The sequence below is a fragment of the Kryptolebias marmoratus genome, linkage group LG1, assembly GCF_001649575.2.
Source record: "Kryptolebias marmoratus isolate JLee-2015 linkage group LG1, ASM164957v2, whole genome shotgun sequence".
In the NCBI taxonomy this organism is placed as follows: domain Eukaryota; kingdom Metazoa; phylum Chordata; class Actinopteri; order Cyprinodontiformes; family Rivulidae; genus Kryptolebias; species Kryptolebias marmoratus.
Genome location: NC_051430.1, coordinates 31,015,203 through 31,034,086, shown reverse-complemented (window position 1 = coordinate 31,034,086; position 18,884 = coordinate 31,015,203). Strand labels below are relative to the sequence as shown.

Here is an 18,884-nt window from a genome sequence, read left to right as displayed (position 1 = left end):
TTTCCATCCACCCTTCATGGGCAGGGATGTCATGTTAAGTTTTGGCTTTTATTAATTTATTTGAACCAACATACTGCTGTTTTTAAAAAAGGGACTTGAAGCACAAGTTTGAATTTATTGTGGATTTTCTCTGACCCACACAGGCTCAACATGTCTGACTACAGCTCTGTGTTAAACAAAACAAAATGTAGTTGTAGCAAATATGGGATTTACTGCATTTTATTTTTAGGATTTATTTTAGACCACTTTATCACCAAATCAAGCTGCAGCTGAAATGTAACGCTGTAATAATGTAACATTTCTGTTTTTATTATTCATGCTTTAACTTCAAGTTGTTGTGATTTTCATGCATCCTATTAAAGAATCTTTTCATCAAAGATTCGAGTCGTTTCTGCAAATAGTCTTCTTTTTTATGTGATTTTACAGATTTAAAGCCTCTTTAAAAACACTGCAGTTCATCTTAAATAAACTCTTGAGACTTTTAACGACTTAAAACTGAATTTATTTGAAATAAATATAAAAGGTATCCAAATGTTCTCACTAAGATTATTTCACTGTGACCTCGTTTGGATATTTTCATTTATAATAAGTTTGATTTAAAGGTCTGTGAAATTATCAGGACTTAATTTAGGACTTTTATAACAACAAAAATGGAGTTTTAAAACAGTTCAAAGTGCTGTGACAAAGCTCCGCCCCTCACCTGAGACAACCAGGAAGCAGGAGATTCTGCTTCCAGAAACAAGTCAAAACCTGAGAATCAAACTCAAAATTCAGCCCACATCAGTTTATTTACACTACAGACAAAATATATAAATTAAATGTTTTTCACTTCAGAAATAATGAAATATCAGAACAAAATTAGTGTTTTTACAGGAAGATTTCCTCGTATCGAACCGAAAGCAGCTAATATCTGCCTCTGAACTTCAACATTTCATGACTCAGATGAAGAAAACAGTTTGATGAACATTAGGATTCAGAGTCCGAGGAGCTGAACGAAACAGAAAGAAAATCTGAAAACATGAAACAATCAGCAGCTAAAGACAGCCCTTCAAACGTTAAACGAGTTGTTTGAAACGTGTTCTAAGCTCTGAACGTTCTCCAGACGTTCCTCCAGCCTCCTGTCTCTGTGGACCTTCAGGTGCAGCATCAGAGCGCCTCTGTTGCTGCAGCTTTTCCCGCAGGTGTCGCAGGTACTGGCCTCCGGGCCGCAGTGAGTCCTGCTGTGACATTTCAAACTTCCCTTCTGGCTGAAGCTGCGGCCGCAGACGTGGCAGGAGAAGGGTTTCTCTCCGGTGTGGACCCTCATGTGGATCAACATGTTGCACTTGTAGGAGAAGCGTTTGTCACAAAGCTCGCAGGGAAACCTCCTCTCGGCTGCGCCGCCGTCAGCTCTGCGGCCGTTCTTCTCCATCTGAACGTCTCCGTGGCTCCTCATGTGGATCTTACAGCTGCTGCTGGTGATGAACCTCTTCCCGCACGTCTCACAGCTGAACCTCCGCTCGCCGGTGTGGATCCTCCTGTGGGCGGCTAAAGTGTCGACCCGGAGGAAAGCTTTTCCACAAACGTCACAGAAATATGACCTCACGCCTGAGTGGCTTCTTCTGTGGACCATCATGTTCTCTTTGCGGACGAAGGCTCTTCCACAGGTTTCACAGGCGAACGGCCTCTCGCCCGTGTGGACTCTGCTGTGGTCCGACAGGCTGTGCTTCGCCACGAAGGCTTTCCCGCACAGGTCGCATACGAAGCGCTTCTGACCCGTGTGGACTCTGTGATGTCGCCTTAAGACACCGAAGGACTGAAACCGTTTCCCACAGAAGGAACAAATGTTCTGATCGTCACCTTTATGATCTGCGGCGTGGGCCAACAAGCTGCCAGGATCCGGACAGGCTTTCCCGCACGCTCTGCACGTTAATGGAGTCAGTTCGGTTCTGGATCTGTCCTGATCCAGAGTCCCAGCTGCAGGACAGTCCTGGGACAGGGGCTGGTCTCTCTGGGACAGGGGCTGGTCTCTCTGGGACAGGGGCTGGTCTATCTGCTCGCTGTCTTCACCAGCAGGAGGAATCCCTGTGAGCAGATCAGGTTCTGGTTCCCTCTGGTCCGTTTGAATCAGCTCAGGTTCTGGTTCCTCCTGGTCCAGACTGGTGTTCCTCTGCTGGTCTCCAGGAACCTCCTCCTCGCAGATGTTTAGGTTTGGGACGTCTGTGAGACCAAACAAAAAAGAAAAATGTTTTTTATCGTCAGTAAGAACGATCACGGTTGGTAAACAAAAAAAAAACCTGAATAAAACGTTGCAAAATATTTACGTATTACAGAACTTTTCCAGAACCACGGTTGTGTTTTTGACTGATTTTAATTAGAAGTTTAGGCTTACTGTTAAAATATCTCCTGTAGTTTTGTACAGTTAAATGAACAAAACGCCTCCTTCAGTCCTGGGGCTTTTCTCCGAGTCTCGCTGCCATAAGTTCTAATTATGAGAGAACGTTTAATAATCATGTTCTCGTGGCAGAAATGTGCTTTCAGACCGTGGTAAAACCTGAAAGCTCTTTAATAGCAGTAAGGTTACCAGTCTCGTATCAGTTTTCCGTCTCACCTTCCTCCGGCTCCTTCTCCACCGCAGACCAGAGGCGATGTCTCGCTGCTTTGTTTCTGGCGACACCATCCTCCTTAAACCTGAAACCTTGACTTCGCAGAAAGAGGCTTTTCTTGGCGCGTTCCCATGTGAGATTTCTGGCTGCTGCTGAAGTGAATCTGATGATGATGGGTCGTGGCGTCACCCGGGTGTTCTCGCCAGCTTTCAGACGACCCAGGCGGCGTGCCGTGTCCACAGCGGTGGCCACTTCATCGTCCTCTGGAACCAAAGATCTGCAAACCTCTCTGACCTTTGCTCTGAGATTCTCTGAGGGGTTTTCAGCGACACCATAAAGCCTCAGATTAAACCCTCGGCTGAACTTCTCCTGCTTGTTCGCCCGAAACTCCAGTTCTGACATCTTCCTCCTGAGCGCCGCGTTTTCTGTTCTCAGCTGCTGGTTGTCCTTCTTCAGATCCAGAACATGTCTGTGAACCGAGCTGAGAGCTTCGCTCATAAACTCCATTTCTGCTGAGTGGCTCCTGATCATCTTCTCCACCTGGTCTGACCTGGTGTTGATCTTCTCAGCCAGAACCTGGATGATGTTGTTCTGGACTTCAATCAGGGGGAGATCCACGGCAGAGAGGCGCTGAGGTCTTCCTCGCTTCCTCTTTGGTGGAGGGTTCTTAATTATTGTAGGAGGGTTATTATTATTATTATTATTAATAACGGGGGCAGACTTCCGTTCTGTTTCAGGAGGAGGAGGAGGAGGAGGTCCCTTACAGGCGTAGGAGTGGATGTCTTCAACCATTCTCCTTTCTTCAGAAAGATCCACCTCCACCACCTGAAAAATTATCAGATCTGGGGTCGACATTTTCAGCTGTTAGCCGTCAGAGGTTTAGCTTTAGCATGCTAACGAGTCCTCCGGTAGTTTAACTTCTTTAAAAACTACAAACGGAAGTCCTCCGGTAGTTTAACTTCTTACAGAAATGTTTCACAGAGAGGTGGAAGTTAAACCACAACATAACCGTGATGCTAGCTGCTAACTGGAGCGGCTCTGTTGTTTACTTCCGGCGGATGTGACAGTGACAGCGGGAAAATGGCAATATATTAGGTATTTTTAGACCAGTTGTTTCTAAATAAAACTCGAGATCAAAATACATAAATATCATAACATCGACATATATTTTATAACTGGACCGAATCCCGAAAGTTAACATCTGAGAACACGAGCGCCCCCCAGTGGCTGGATGTATTATTAAGCCTCGCCGCTCCATGCAAACCAACGGGACATTTTCTGACTAAAAATGAAAAATATAAAGATAGAAATATGTTTTTTAAGGTGCTGATGTTCGTCGTTTGTTCACACATTAATTTTTTCATTCGTTAATTATCAACCTGTTATTTAGGTGCCATTTTACACTGTGATTGACAGCCTGATAGTTTATTTATAGTTTTTATTTTGTAAAAGTTTCACTGAACTCTAATGTTTCCAAAACATGTTGAAGAACACAATCTTTCTGAGACATGTAAATATGTTTAAATGTTGTTTATTTTAATTAATCATTTTTGTTTGTTATGTGGACTGAACAGAATATTTGTCTTTATGTGAGATCAGTCCCTGCTTTTTGAAAAAGGCTGTGACTGCAGATAAACTAACTGCTGCACCGTCAACAACATGCTGAGTCCAGTTTGAGTTCTGGAAAAAGACTAAACTTTTTCAAAACCACATTACGAGCTAAAAACCCAACTGCAGAGCCTCCGTCAGCCATTAGTTCAGAGTTCACTTTAACACATCGATTCATGCAGTTCATGTTGGGAGAAACATCACAGACGTTCACAGGTAAATGTGAATACATGTCTCAGTGAGGCTACCTGTCTAAAAAAAAGGAAATCGATAAAAATAGGTGCAGCGTTGATCAGATGATCAGAGAAATAAGTGGAAGTCTCTCTGAGGTGAGAGAAACATGACAGAGTGAGCTGAACGTTAAATAAACACGGTGCAGGAAAACTGAGCCTGAAACTGATCTGAGTTCACAGTGATGTCATGCACAATTCAAATAACTCTCTGTGTGTGTGTGTAGGCGTGTGTGTGGGTGTGTGTGTTGCAGACACTCTGTAGCCCAGAAGGTATGCTCGGTGTGGAAACAGAAACCGATCCTGCTTTTAAAACGATGACATGAACCTGACAACATATTTTACAACTGCGTGTGTATGTTTTTCTTTTTTTGATTTATGTGAGGTTGTGTGTGTGTGTGTGTGTGTTTGTGTCGTATTTATGACTGAGTTTGAAGTTTCTATAGCACTTCTGATATTTATTTAACCCTAACACTTTTCTCCATTTCTGTCCACATATTCTAACAAAAACACTGACATGTTCCCACCCCCACCACTAGGTGGCGATAACCTTCCCATTAACATCATATCAAACTACAGAGAAAGAACATTTTCAGTGTGACTAAAGATCCTTAAAGTAAAAATCAGTCATGTTTGAGTTCCTGTTTGTCATCGCTGTTGGTGGGGACTATTTCCTGAAAGTCTCAGTGATGTGAACTCAGATGTTTGGTAACGTGTGCAAAGAGCCGCATTTGTAACAAAATTTAACCAAATATGTTCTAATATTTGAAGTTTTTTATAACAAACACAGAAACAGACCACCTGAACGGTCAAATTTTGTTTTCATAAAAAAATGCAAACAAACCAGAAATCTGCTCCAACAAGAGAAAGACCATCTCAGGTCCTGAAAGATTTCAGGAATTAGTCTGTACCACCATGTGTCTGTGCACCAATGACCCTTGAACATCTTTTTTACCAGATGGTCAAATTTTCTGTGAAATAATAACGAAGAAAGAAACAGAAGCAGCCAAACTGACCTCTGACCTTTGACCTCTGGCTGGTGAGTAGACGTAGGGATGACACGACACATTTTATAGACCTTTGTTTTTCTTCAATGTTTTAAAGTTTCCTCTCAGTTATGATCCTTTTCAGACAAACGTCTCCATCGTTGTTGTGGTTTCTGAGGCTCAGAGACAGAAAACTGCTGAATCATCATTTTAAAAATCTCCACTTTCTCACCAAAAACTGAGGAACAAACATGAGAGAAAATCTTCTTTCTTTAAACAGGAATGTATGTTTCTTAGTCCGGGTGGATTTCAGCGCCGCCTCCTGCAGACTTTAATTCTTTTAAACGTTAAAACGAGCCTCAGTGAGCCTTAAAACAGAGGCGCTGATCCATTCAGCTCAGTTAGCTGTGGCGGCCATCTTGAATCAGGCTGACTCCAGTCAGCTGTAGATGAAGGGATGAACTCCTGGAGGTTTTGGTTCCTGGAAACACAGTTTATGACTCGAAACAGCTCCTCCGTCTTTGGCCAATCAGATCTCAGATCAGATTAAAAACTGACCATAAATAAATTCACTCAAAGCTGAGAGTTTCCTCTCCACTCATCAGAAGCTGGTTCTGTTTCTGAGGTCCAGTTAAACCAGTTCAGCAGATTTAGACTGGCTGTAAAACGTCTGTGTGTGTGTGTGTGTGTGTGTGTGTGCAGGAGGGGTGGCTTTGTGAATCAGTGAATCAGTTTCCTTCCCCCTGAGAGCCTGACGGACGCTCCGCTCCTCACTGAAGGTTTGTGGTTTTCTTTCTTTAACCAAACCGTTTTTACGACTATAAAAACATTTATTTACATCTGAGGCTGCAGTCAAACAAAGCCTCTTCAAAGTCCTGAAAGTTAAATGAATTATTTCTTAAATCAACTTCATTTTGAAGGTTTTACTCGTTGAAGTGCTGTTTCTGAGTTTAAATCAAAATATTCTCCTTTCAGTTTAAATTTCTGAATATTCTCATCAATAATAAACGTTTGACTTTAATGAAAGAATTTAAAATATAAAACAGCTGCAGATAAAAACGTGCATTTCTTTTTTAAAGTCCAGCTCGGAGGGTTTAGATTTTATTCTGGGGTTAAGTATGAGTCACTCTTTAAATTTAGATTTAATTTGATCAGTTTTACGACGAACAAGATTCCTGCAGTTCAGAGAGTCGTTAAGGCAGCTTCAGCTCGTAAACTTTCCCGTTAACTTCATCAGCCAAAGGAACGAACCAGGAGAGCGATCCAGAACTTTAAATTCTCACGCCGTCACTCAGGAAGAGTTCAGTCAGTCCTCCTGGTCTGAGTTAGCGATCAGCACACCTGATTATTGTTCATCTTCACTCACCTCAGTGAGTTTTAATCCCACAGATTTAGTTTCTGCTCTGCTGGTTTGGTTACACCTGGAAATAATCTGAAGGTTTTAGGTTTTGTGTGTCCGTGTGGTTGCAGATGAACTTGGCTCTGATCCACGATCGGCTGAACATCAAATCGTTCTGGGAGGAAAGGATCAACGCCGATAACCGCCATGCTGAGAGCGAGGAGACGAGGGTGAACAGGAGCGCGCTCAACAAGTCAGTAACACTTCATCCACTCTGAAAGCTTCCATGAAGGATGTATGTTTCTGTCCCTGAGAGCAGATCTTTACGTTTAAACCAGAACCCAACCCTCCTGTTCGGACCTCCAGGTTCTTCTAAGTTCTCACAGATTTCAGTTCTCCATCTTCACCTTTAACCATAACACCCTCACTGACCCTCAGACGTCTCAACGCTTCAGCTCTTTGGTTTGCTGATAACACCCAGTTCTCCACCAACGATGGTAAAAGAGGAACAAATTTAAAGAATACGAGAGAAATTTAATGATTCAGCTCATTTTAATAGTTTGTTGTTTCTTTAAATAAGAAAAGTGTTAAAATGAAGCTAAGATCTGCTGGTCCATCGAGGTTCCAGCCCTCAACAACGATCAGGAGGTTTAGATCAGGACCAAAGAACCAGATCCTTGATCCAAACAGCTGAAGGTCCTCCTCAGTCTTAGAGATCAGGAGAGGAGTCCATCATCCAAGAGGAGCTCCTCCTCATCGAAAGGAGTCAGCTGAGGAGGTTCAGACCTCGGATTAGTGTCCCTCCTGCCTCCTTCTGGAGGATTTTCTGGACACGTCCAACTGAGAGGAGACCCAGAACTCCCTGGATGGATGGATGGATGGATGGATGGATGGATGGATGGATGGATGGATGGATGGATGGATGGATGGATGGATGGACGGACGGATGGACGGATGGATGGATGGATGGATGGACGGATGGATGGATGGATGGACGGACGGATGGACGGATGGATGGATGGATGGATGGATGGATGGATGGATGGGTGGACGAATGGTTGGATGGGTGGACGAATGGTTGGATGGGTGGACGAATGGTTGGATGGACGGTTGGATGGATGGATGGATGGATGGATGGATGGTTGGATGGACGGTTGGATGGTCCCTCAGTTGTCTCCCTGCTCTGATTTAAAGTCGTATTTCAGGTTTTCTTTGTGTTTTAAAATCCCTGAGCAGGAGCTCAACATTAACCTGATTATTATTAATATTACTGGAGGTTATATAAATATTATTATTGTAATAACTGATTATATTAGTGTGTTATTACTGGAGGTTATTACTGGCGGGACCAAAGGAGACGTCCTTCACAGGTTGTTGAATCTGAGCTCTGACATCTCGGTTTGTGTGCCTCCTGAACCTCCTGATCCCCTGAGGCCTCTGAATAAGAAGTTCGTTACAACACTGAGCATGAATGTGTCTTCGGTCACGGTGGACGTGTGAGCAAATAGACACGTCTAAAAACAGACCGTCTCGTTACAAACAGCCTCGTCTCTCAGCGGCCGACACGCCCGTCTGCTCGTTAAAGGTCCCTGAAACATCACTAATGAGCAGAAACATCAGCTGAAACCGGACCTGGAACCAGGGGGACGCTGGAACCAGGGGGACGCTGGAACTATTCAGTCTCATAATCTCACCAAAAACCTCCTGGAACATTTTATAATCTGAGTAAGACACCATATTATATTTCATGGTCTCCAGGGGGTAAACCCAAGGATTACTTTAAATCAATAAATGCAGACACCTAGCAGCTGAGCACAAATGTTTCCTTTTAAAACTCAATGAGCAACGAGTATTACGGTCGTAACATTTGGGCCAAGGATTCATGGTCCCCAGAGGGTAAACCCCCACAGTTTTAATGATATACTGGCAAAGTTTCACCAGTTTAATTCCCCTGAGGATAAACTATGGTGCTGATGAAGTTGGATTTATTATAGTTTTCACATTAACATTAACTCCTAATCAGCAGATATTTAAAGCCTAAAAACTAATCTGACTGATGTTTGGTCAGTTTTAACCCTGAGCTGTAGATCAGACTGGTACACACACACACACACACACACACACACACGGTCCACCTTGTGTTGTGGAAACATTCAAAGCCGACAGATTCTCCTTCCTGACTCTGTAATGAGATTTCCAGGCCTTTGGTCGAATCCATCCTCTCATTAAAGCTTCCCGTCATGCTGTTTCTCCAGATATTAGCCTGATCCCGTCCTGACCCTCCTTAACCTCAGCCCACCTCTGCAGACGGTCACACCTAATCCCTCACCGATCGTACCGTGTATCTCCTAATCCCCCAGCTATCTGTTACCATCCGCCCCCACTCCGGTACCGCGCCCCCCGCCCCCGGCCCTAAACCCGACTCTAGGAACCGCTAATTGTGTGTGATATGTGTGACGGTGCAGAGGCTGGAAGAATGTGCTGCAGGAGGCTGAGGTGATAATCTGACAGCGATGAGTGATGGAAGGCAGCAGAACACTCGGCTCGACCCGGGCTGCATTTAGAACCTGTTCTGATACGGTTCTCCAGCTTCTGGCTCCGTCAGTGGGTCGGCGTGTTCGAGGAGCTGGACTGACATCAAACTGGGGCCTAAAGAGTTTCAGACACTCGCCTGTTTGAAGGTGTTTGTCCCCTGAGGATAAACCCTGCTGGTGTTTTAACAGAAGTGATCCTGAGGTTTTTGGGTTTAATCCTCAGAGTTCAGTTTTGGTTCTTCATCTCTGCCCGTTAGTCCAGCTGCATCCTCTCAGTAATCACCTCTCAAAGCATCAAATACTTCTGCTCCACAGAAGTTTATTATTCTGTCAACAAAACATTAATTATAGGAAAAACACAAACAGATCAGCTCATTGAAGAACTTTAAAGACGGTGGTTTCACCAGATCAACACTTTATGTAAGTTTTATTTGTTTTTAAGGCTTTTTGTTGTTTTAGTGACATGACAAAGTTTATATCTGAAATATCTGATCTGTTGGCTCTCAGAGGATGTGTTGGGGGCAACTCTCAGCTACTACCACCCCAGACCTCTGCTCAGTGTCTGAGTTACAGACAGAAACGTTTCATTAAAGTCCGTCCAGTGGCTCAGGAGATATTTTGCTGACAGACAAACGAACACAGAGTAAAAACATGCTTGCCTTTCATGGCCGCAGGTGTGTACTGTGGTAGGCAGGGGTCAAAGGTCAGAGTGAGGCTCCGGGTTAAGGCATCAGTATGTTAACGAGTCCTCGCAGGCGTACAGAAACCCCCGTGTGTTCGTGTGAAACCCAACGCTCGCCGTCAGCTGTCCTCGCCTTCCTGCGGCGCTTTCTGGATTATTCCATTTGTTCTTTTAGCTGCTGCTAATCCTGCTGACCCGGGCCGAGTCAGAACCGCAGAGACAGCCCGACCCGGTTCAGATTCAGATCCCAACTTCACTGCATGACTGAAAACTGACAGGATGGCTGCCGCGGCCAACACAAAGAGGCGGCGGGCGACAAGCATTACAAATAGACTTTAATTTGTTTGTTTTCAGGCTGAGGCAGGAGTGGCTGGTCCGCCTGGAGAACCGGAACAAAAACCTGAAGAACCTCAACGAGAACTTCATCAGGAAGATGAAGTCAGCTGATCAGACCTGAGCCAATCAGAAGAGAGGAACGACTTTTTGCTGCTGTTTAAAAATAAAATAACTGTTTGATGAATGAACTCAAGAGTTCTGTCGTAAATTAAACCCAGTTTGTTTGAACTTTATATAAACGCTGACTCAGCATTTCTTTTGTGTTTAACAATCTAACTTCTGCAGACTTTCAGCTCATTTAGCTGCTTATCATCCGAACCTTCGGCTCGTTCAGGAGGTGCTGAATGTGTGAACACGTCTTCATCATCAGGCTTCGTTTCTTCCTGTCAGACTGTGGACGGGAGGACAGGAGGACACAGGAAGACGGGAGGACACAGGAAGACAGGAGGACTGGAGGACACAGGAGGACTGGATCAGGAGCTTTTATCAAGTAATAAATTCAGTTTATTCTCTTTAGTTCTGGTTCTGGTCCAACAGTAAATTCATACATGAGATTAAAAATCAACTTTAAATAACAAAATTCTCCATCATTTTTTCACTCTTTGCTATGAAATAAATACTAATCTTTAAACTTATTTTATTATTGAAGGTTTCAGAAAAGATTTTTATTTGTTATTATTCCTTCCACTAAAAATCATTAAAGTAGTCAGGTACGCAGAGGAAAGTCCTGCTTCTTTTAAAATGTGTAACTGAAGCTAAAAGCTGTCGTGATGTGGGACTTCCTGTTATTTTCTGTAAACAGCTGAACTTCAGCTGGTTCTGGTTCTGGTTCTGTCTCTTCAGGTCAGGAACATGTTTAAAAACATGGCTGCTGGTTCCAACAGTTCAGGTCCCTGTCAGGGAAACAGGACGTTCATGAGGGTCTGGACCCCCCAGGTTCTGTCTGTTAACACGTGCAGCTTGCTTTTCACAATAAGAGTCCAGCTTTCCTTTCACAATAAGATTCCTGTTACCATGTCTTCAGTACAGGCTGTGGATCGGAACCAGAGACGTGTTTTTGGTCATTTCCAGCAGTTTTTCTCTCAGTTCTTGTTTCTGCACTTCGACCCAGATGTACCGGGGGTTCTCCACAGGAGGAGGCGCCGCCGCCGCCGGCCACGCCACCCTCAGCCCGTCCTCGTCGCGCTGCACGCGGTCCGGCACCAGCGCCACCAGCGTGTTGAGGCACACGCCGTCCGTGCGGCCGTGCTGCCGCCCGTTGTGCTGCACGCTGAACACGCCAAGCGTGCTGACCTCGTGGTCGGAGTAGGACGACGGCACGGCCTCCTGCACCACCATGTTGGCCGCCCAGGTCACAGCATGCGTCTTCAGTGCCGCTGCAGTGGGGAGGTGGGGCAGCGGGACTGAGGGACAGGAAGAGAAGCAGAACGATGACATGACGAGCTAACAGGCTGGGCTGTGAGATTCTGCTGCATGTTCTGGTTCTGGTTCTAGTCAAACATAAAGAAATGAGGTCGACACATTTGGACAGAATAAAAACCATCAACCATCCTGAAGAAAACGTTTGTTGTTTCTGTTAAAAGGAGCGGCTGAAGGTCCAGTTTAAAGGTTCTTTCTGTAAAATCTGAAAGTTCTGAACGAATCTGTGAGTTGATGCAGTTTGAGTCCAGCTGTTTTTCAGATACACCGGTCTGAAATGTGGGTCCGGACTCAATGTAAACAAACACGGTGCAGATTCTGTTTCTGACTTTATGATCAGCGGGCAGCTTTAACAACCCAAAAACAACAAGTTGTGACAGAAAATCAGACACAGACGATGCTCAGGTTCAGGAATCTGATTCTCAGGTGATGAAGAGTCAAACTGGCAGCTACCTCTCACCAGCAGGACCCAGATCTGCTCCGTGGCGCCGACGAACACCAGAACCAGCCGCTGGATCACATGACGGCAGCTCAGGTCGAGAGGCAGACAGACAGGATGCCAGGGATTCCTATGGTACCTGAAGGCAGCACAGTCGGGGGTTAGAACAGTCCGTCCTGGCTTCTCCTGCCGCTTTGGGGTCAAAGGTCACAGGGAATTACATTACCTGTGTGATCGATTATTAGCAGTTAGATTTCAGTTGTGATATTTAAAAGTTGTGTTTTAGTCAAACTGACACATTAATGAGTCGATGAAGGCTGACGCTCTCAGCTCGTCAGGAAGGAATTTATCTTTTTTTTGAGTTATTATCAAACTAAACGTGTTCAGTTGGAATGATCTGATTTTCAGCAGCTCTCAGGTTTTCCAGCTCTGCACAAACCCAAAATAATCGTCCTACTTGAGTCCGTATTCGATGAGCCGAAGGATGTCCCGTCCTCTGAGGGGGAGCGAGGACTCTCTGTCCCACCAGGAGGCCTGGAGAGACTCCTGATCTGCCGCCACCAGAGTCTTTAAACTTCCTCCTGACAGACAGGAAACCACTGAAGCTCAGCATCCGAAACTCAGGCTCCAACCTAACCCCCCACGCTGTGACCTCTGACCTGTGACCTTGGCTAGGAAGATGAAGCGGACCCACTGCGGTCCCTGCTCCTGGATCAGCAGCAGCGTGATTGGCTCGCAGTCAAACCCCGCCTCCTCCTTCACCTGCGGGCCAATCGTGGAGCAGGATCACACAAAATGTCCTTGGAGAAACAAAACGTAGATTCAGGAAGCTGTTCGTGCCTCACCTCCCTCTTCATCGCCTCCTCCAGGCTCTCCCCCACCTCCACCCTCCCTGCAGGGAGGTACCACTGCTTATAACAGTCCTGCTTCGCCTCCTGCACCATCAGCACCTCCTCCTGAAGCAGACAGACTGCGGTTAAAAACAGGAAGTCACACAAAGAGACTCACTGAGAGGTTTGGATGAAGCGAATCTTTGATCCTTTTTGTTTCCAAAGAACAGCTTAAACCAGTAACCAGTAACCAGTAACTAACCGGGCAACCTTCCCGTCTCTGAGCTCCCAGACGGGCCGCGCTGCTCGCCGTCAGCTCACCTTCTCGTTGAAGATGACGCCGCAGACGATGTAGGTGACGTTCTTCCTCAGCGTCGCCGGCTTGCTGAGCTCCAGGCCGACGTCGCAGATGCCAACCTCTGACCCCTGGCCGCTCAGCAGCCTCTCCACCTGCTCCTCCACCTGCCGCTGCTCCTCTGCCGTCACCTTCATGTCTGCAGGAGAACAAACTCATGTTACGCCACATTTTCTTTGCTCAGATAGTCAAAAACCGTCAGAAAATTAAAAACACAAAATTAAACCTAATGGTTTATTTTCTGACCAACGTTAAAAACATCACCACGGTTTTAAACATTTATTTTATAAGTAAGTGTATTAATATGTAGTTTCCTCCAACAGCTCCTCTGCAGGTGTCTGAACACGTGACCACCTGACAGCTGCTCACCTGTGATCACCTTACAGGTAGAACCACAAAATAAACAGGATCCTCTTTGTTATCATTTATTACAATTAAACACTGCTTTGTGTTTTCTCTGAGATAAGATAAAAATATATATTCTAAAGCAAACATTTATTTTATTTTTGATGTTTAATTTATCGCCAGACTCCTGTTTTTTCATTTTAAAATATCTTCTACATTTATAAGGAATTTTTTTTGCTTTTCTTACCGGTTTGTTCAATTTAAAGATAGTTTTATTATTAAAAGGGTATTTTTAAATGAAGTCTTTTTTTAGTAACTTGTTTAATATATTGATGTTTTCATTTTCAGATTTAAATCAGAAACAAAAGCATTAAAATATAAATCTGTTGGTGCATTTTGGTTGATGTGGAAACATAAATCAGAAGAATGAGTGAAATAAAAACATCCAGCAGGAAAACAGAACCACAGCTAGCTGACCGGAAGCTAACTCCATCAGGATACTAACCGGAAACGGCTCCAGTTTATTAGAAATCTCAAATATTGATCATTATTTGAGAAAAGTTGACTCAACACGGAGCACAGACCTGTTCGTGTTTGACGTCTGGCTTCGTTTCCTTCAGACTCCGAACCTGTTTTGATATTTGACACCAGAAATCCAAACCGGAAGTGGACAAACATCTGTTTCCGGTGTCGTGTTTTTATTTATTTTTTGTTTTTGTTTTTTAGCCTAAAATCTATAATATCGATTACATTTGGATAGTAGTCAAATATTTTTTAAAGATCTGTGGGACTATTAGCTCGGAATTATTATTTTATTGTGTTATTTTCCACCGGAAGTCACGTGTTTTGTAGTTTTTTGTCCGCTTCGTCGCTGTGTGGTAACGTAAAGGTCACGCTGCAGCTTATGGAGCACGTTTAACATTTGTTTCTTGTTTAAGAGTCCGTTTTTTGTTGAAGTGACACAAATGAACGGTTTATAAAAGTGTTGGACTCCGGACACGTTTGTGATTCAGGTGAGTGAAGATGTTTGGTTCAGGACCACCAGTCATTTCTTTATATTTGGATCTCATTTCGTCAGATTATCTTGTCATCTTGTTGTTGCTAAGATTGTTTTCTGTCTGTCAAAATGTATTTTTTGGTGTTTTTCATAGAATGAGTGAAAATGCAGCTAAAGTTAAAAGACTTTTGATAAAATCTTTTTAAAGAAATATATGAAAGTCTATCTGCTTTGGGATAAAACTAAAGAAATGAGGACTGTATCGTGACTTGTTGTACTGTCCTGTTCAGCTCCCTCATTTTGTTTTTGTGCTGTTGTCATTTCAACTCTTTGTTTTTTATTTCCTGCAGGTAAATGTTGCTTCCTGAAACATCTGCTGCAGAAAGGAAGACTCCATTGAAACTGCGTGTTGCCTTCAGAGTCCTCTGTTCTCCTGTGTTGCGTTCAGAGTCCTCTGTTCTCCTGTGTGGCACAGCAGCAGCAGGCCGGTGGTGGAAGAAGATCTGGGTCTTGTCTTTGTGTTTCATTCAGAGTAAGCTCAGCTGACCTGACGTCTTTGAAGCTCCATGAAGAGCTGCTCTCTGATCAGATTCTTCACCGCTCAGGGGGCTGCCGTCGGCTCCCGGTGATGTCGCGGCACAGCAAGCTGCAGAAACAGGTCCTGGCTCTGTACCGGCAGTTCCTGCGAGCTGGTAAGGACAAACCGGGCTTCGTCCCCCGAATCCGAGATGAGTTCAGGGAGAACTCTCGCATCAAGAGGACGGACATGATGCACATCGAGTATCTTTACAGGAGAGGCCAGAGGCAGCTGGAGCAGCTGAGGGACATCAACACCAAACAGCTGGGCTCCTTCGCTAAACCTAAAGACCCCAGCTGAGACCACGAGACCCCCAAGGACCCACAAGGACCCACAAAGACCCACAAGGACCCACAAGGACCCAGAAGTCAGGGAAGAAAACATGCTGCTGTGGACATGATAACAGTGTTATGAGCTGTAATAAAACAAATAATAAAACAATAACAAGAAGAAGGTTGTCTTATATGTGAACAAATCAAAATAATTTGATCCTTTATGTCATGAAAAGATAGATAATTGTGATCAAACTTGTATTTTTCAAAGTATCAGAACATGTTTTTATCTTCTGACCTACAAATGGAATTGTTGTTAATTTAAAGAATATAAACTTTGTTAATAATCCTAATAAACACAAAATAATGACAACTCAAACGGTCCTAACAATAACAGTACATTTTTTTCCCTTAAATTAAGACTTTTATTTTTATTCTTTGTATTGATTATGGTGAAAATATGCAGCAAAAAAAAATCACCCTGGAGACTATTTAAAGCTTTTGTTGACCTACTTTTTGTTTTTAGTTCCCGGCCTGACTGTTAATGATTAAGACTTAAGACGGCATATTTAAATAGCAGTTAAAAAACAAGTTTATGTAAATGAGTTACACGTTTCAGGGGTTTTATAAAAACCAAAAGAAAGCAGCATTAAAATGTGATGTACTTTGAAATAGATTTTATTTTTTTCACTGTCAGTTCTGCAGCGGAACAGCAGGGGGCGCTGGAGCCGTTTAGTCAACATCAAATAAATCGACAAAGAAGAAAAAGTAAACAGGAAGTGAGATTTCTTTCGACGAAGGTTTCCTGTTTTTGGTATTGTTCTGTAAATCGGTGATTTAGATCTGTACCTGAACTTATAAGATTTGATTTTTGTGAATATTAACTCTTTTTTTAATTTAGTTTATTAATTATCGACCCGTTTCTGGTCATGTCCGGTTCGGAAGGAGGGATGAGCAACGCGCAGTTACTTCAGCAGGTAAAGAAAAAACAACACGTAGATGTTTACAGTTTTCCTAAAATAAATAAAACTTAACGTGACCTGATGAATGAGAAATTAAAAACAGCGTCTGTAATAAAATGTACAGCTTAATGATGAAAAACACCGAAGATAATAAAGATAAAATCTATAAATAGCAAGGAAACGACAGAAAACACATCTTAGCTTTTAAAACAGGCAGAAAATGTTAAACATGTTAAAGTCAAGTCTTTATTATACATTGTGATATTCGCTTATTACTTTAAATGTTTTAATTTTATTAAATATTAAAATGTTTAAATAATAAAAACAAGTTTATTTCTGTCAAAACGTTTCTGTTTAATGTTAACATTTCTGTCCTTTTCTCTGGAAATAAATAATATTTTATCAACATACATTTGATTGGGAAGCCATGCTAAAAGATAAACTTATAAGATTTGAAAAATTAGTCATAACTGCTCCCCAAACACTGGGCCAAGGACCAGAACTGGGCCATGAATCCTCCAGAACTGGGTCACACAGTAAGAAGAAAAACTTATTTTAGATAATAAGTAATATTTTGTGTCATTTTTCCATGAATTTACAAAGCTTCATGTTAACCTGAACAAAAATGAGTAAAAACAAACTTTAGCCCAGTTGGACCATAGGAAACTTGTTTCTTATGAGGAAACAAAAGGTTGGAGACTTCTGGTGTAAAATCAGGAGAAGAGCGGTTAATTTAGGGTCTAAGAGGTCAGAGGTCAAAGATGTCCAACATATGAGAAAGTGCAGGTTTAAGTTTATAAAGGTGAGTTTTAAACCACGCGTCAGTTTGAATATTTTAGATAATTTAAGTAAAAACAAAGCAGGGTATGTATTTTTATTATTCTAATCCCTTTATTTGTTGTAGATGGCGCTGCTGCGCTGGCTGTCCTCGCAGTCGGAGGCAGACAAGAACCTCTTGGCGGCGGTGACGGGTGTTCAGGTTGGCAGAGAGCTGCTGAACCGAATCACCGGCCAGAACAAAGTGGACGCCTACAAGGTGACTTTTCTTCAACGCGCAGGATGTCCTCTCAGCAAGTCGGTTTTTATTTGGTGAAAACCTTACTGTTACCACTAAGCTGTGTTAACAGACCCAAAATAAAATGTTTTAATAAGTTTCTGAAGGTCGGTGGATGGATCATCAAACACCATGAGCTGTGAACTATTGGAACACTTCATGATTTGATGTTGTAGAGGTTTTATTGAACAGCAAAGTGTGTCATATATTTATATATGAATCATTACTGAAATCAGTTCTACAGAGTTTTCACTCAGGGGGTCTAAACACAGATACACACCACTGATTTTTACCTGTAAAACATTTAGAAAATCAAGTATCATTCTCTTTCCATTTTACATATACACACCATTGTCTTTATCACATAAAATCCCAGTAAAACCCTTAGAGGTTTGAGGTTATAACAGAACAAAGTGTAATTAATAAACTACATTACAGCTTTAAAGCGGTAAGCCTTCGTACCCAGCCCACAGCAGAACAAATGATGAAATTAGTGAGCGGCTCCTGCTGAGTGTCACTCCTGTTTCTGTGTTTCCTCTCAGAGAGATTGCATCCTGAGCATCGCAGAGTTCATAAAGCAGAAACCGAAAGCCTCGCAGGCCCAAATCAACGCCGAGGTGGAGAAGAACATTCTGATCTTTGCTGCTAGAGTTAAAGCCCTGGAAACGGCGCCATTGTTCTAAATTTATCAGAGGATCCTTATGTCTGAAACATTCTTTTTCTGTTCATTCATGTGTTTATAAGTAAATGTTTCCAGTTTTATAACCTTTTAACAGAATAAACGCCTTAAAATAAAAAAAAATACAATGACATTTCACAATAAAAGCTTCTCTTTGTGCTAATTTGTTTCTGTTTTTAAAGCCTGTCTTATGTGTTGCAATAAAACATGACGATTAAGTTCTGTTATCTGGTTTTATTTATTGTAATTTTCCAAAGTTTATTCAGTATTTTGGGGTTTTTGTCACTTTTATATTTTTCAAAATATTTAAACAAATATTTTCCCCACAGGAATATATTTTGATCTCTTTAGTTCCTTTGAAAACATTGTTCTTCTTGAAATCTGCTTCAGCTATTGGCTCGAATTTGGTCTTTTTATGCTTTTTAAAGTTTGACTACTTCTAACATTAGCTAGCCTTTTGCTGCTTTTAGCTTTAGCTTCCCATGACACAACCATGTTTCTGTCTGAAAAAACTGTCATTAAACTTGAAATAAGTGGTGGAAAGGCAGAGGTCCAGCAGGGTGCAGATCTGATCTGGAGTGAAATTGGTCCTGTTGTTCAAATCCTTGTCTTGTAAGAGTCGTTTTCTGACGGTTTCCACTGCTTCTGATGTAGG

At 42.8% G+C, this 18,884-nt stretch overlaps 4 protein-coding genes across 4 annotated transcripts; 2 read left to right on the top strand and 2 right to left on the bottom strand.

Annotated features, from left to right (window-relative positions):
- Window positions 1–769: 769 nt before the first annotated feature.
- Window positions 770–3,643, bottom strand: LOC108245839 (zinc finger protein 2-like). The gene is made up of 3 exons (XM_025009806.2): window positions 2,591–3,643; window positions 2,127–2,199; window positions 770–2,090 (listed from the first exon to the last, which is right to left on the bottom strand). The coding sequence occupies exons 1-3, from the start codon at window positions 3,438–3,440 to the stop codon at window positions 1,049–1,051; spliced, it is 1,965 nt and encodes a 654-aa protein (XP_024865574.1). The 5' UTR covers window positions 3,441–3,643; the 3' UTR covers window positions 770–1,048.
- Window positions 3,644–5,391: 1,748 nt separating this feature from the next.
- On the top strand, window positions 5,392–10,488 carry fam240a (family with sequence similarity 240 member A). The gene is made up of 4 exons (XM_017433105.3): window positions 5,392–5,462; window positions 6,112–6,188; window positions 6,880–7,001; window positions 10,319–10,488. Exons 3-4 carry the CDS (start codon window positions 6,880–6,882, stop codon window positions 10,419–10,421), a joined length of 225 nt encoding a protein of 74 aa, XP_017288594.1. The 5' UTR covers window positions 5,392–5,462; window positions 6,112–6,188; the 3' UTR covers window positions 10,422–10,488.
- Window positions 10,489–10,786: 298 nt separating this feature from the next.
- Window positions 10,787–14,349, bottom strand: nudt18 (nudix (nucleoside diphosphate linked moiety X)-type motif 18). Its single transcript, XM_017433070.3, has 7 exons — window positions 14,273–14,349; window positions 13,310–13,482; window positions 13,004–13,114; window positions 12,818–12,920; window positions 12,616–12,739; window positions 12,173–12,297; window positions 10,787–11,703 (listed from the first exon to the last, which is right to left on the bottom strand). The coding sequence occupies exons 2-7, from the start codon at window positions 13,478–13,480 to the stop codon at window positions 11,321–11,323; spliced, it is 1,017 nt and encodes a 338-aa protein (XP_017288559.1). The 5' UTR covers window positions 13,481–13,482; window positions 14,273–14,349; the 3' UTR covers window positions 10,787–11,320.
- Window positions 14,350–14,537: 188 nt separating this feature from the next.
- Window positions 14,538–15,629, top strand: sdhaf1 (succinate dehydrogenase complex assembly factor 1). The gene is made up of 2 exons (XM_017433091.3): window positions 14,538–14,701; window positions 15,036–15,629. Exon 2 carries the CDS (start codon window positions 15,314–15,316, stop codon window positions 15,560–15,562), a length of 249 nt encoding a protein of 82 aa, XP_017288580.1. The 5' UTR covers window positions 14,538–14,701; window positions 15,036–15,313; the 3' UTR covers window positions 15,563–15,629.
- Window positions 15,630–18,884: the final 3,255 nt, after the last annotated feature.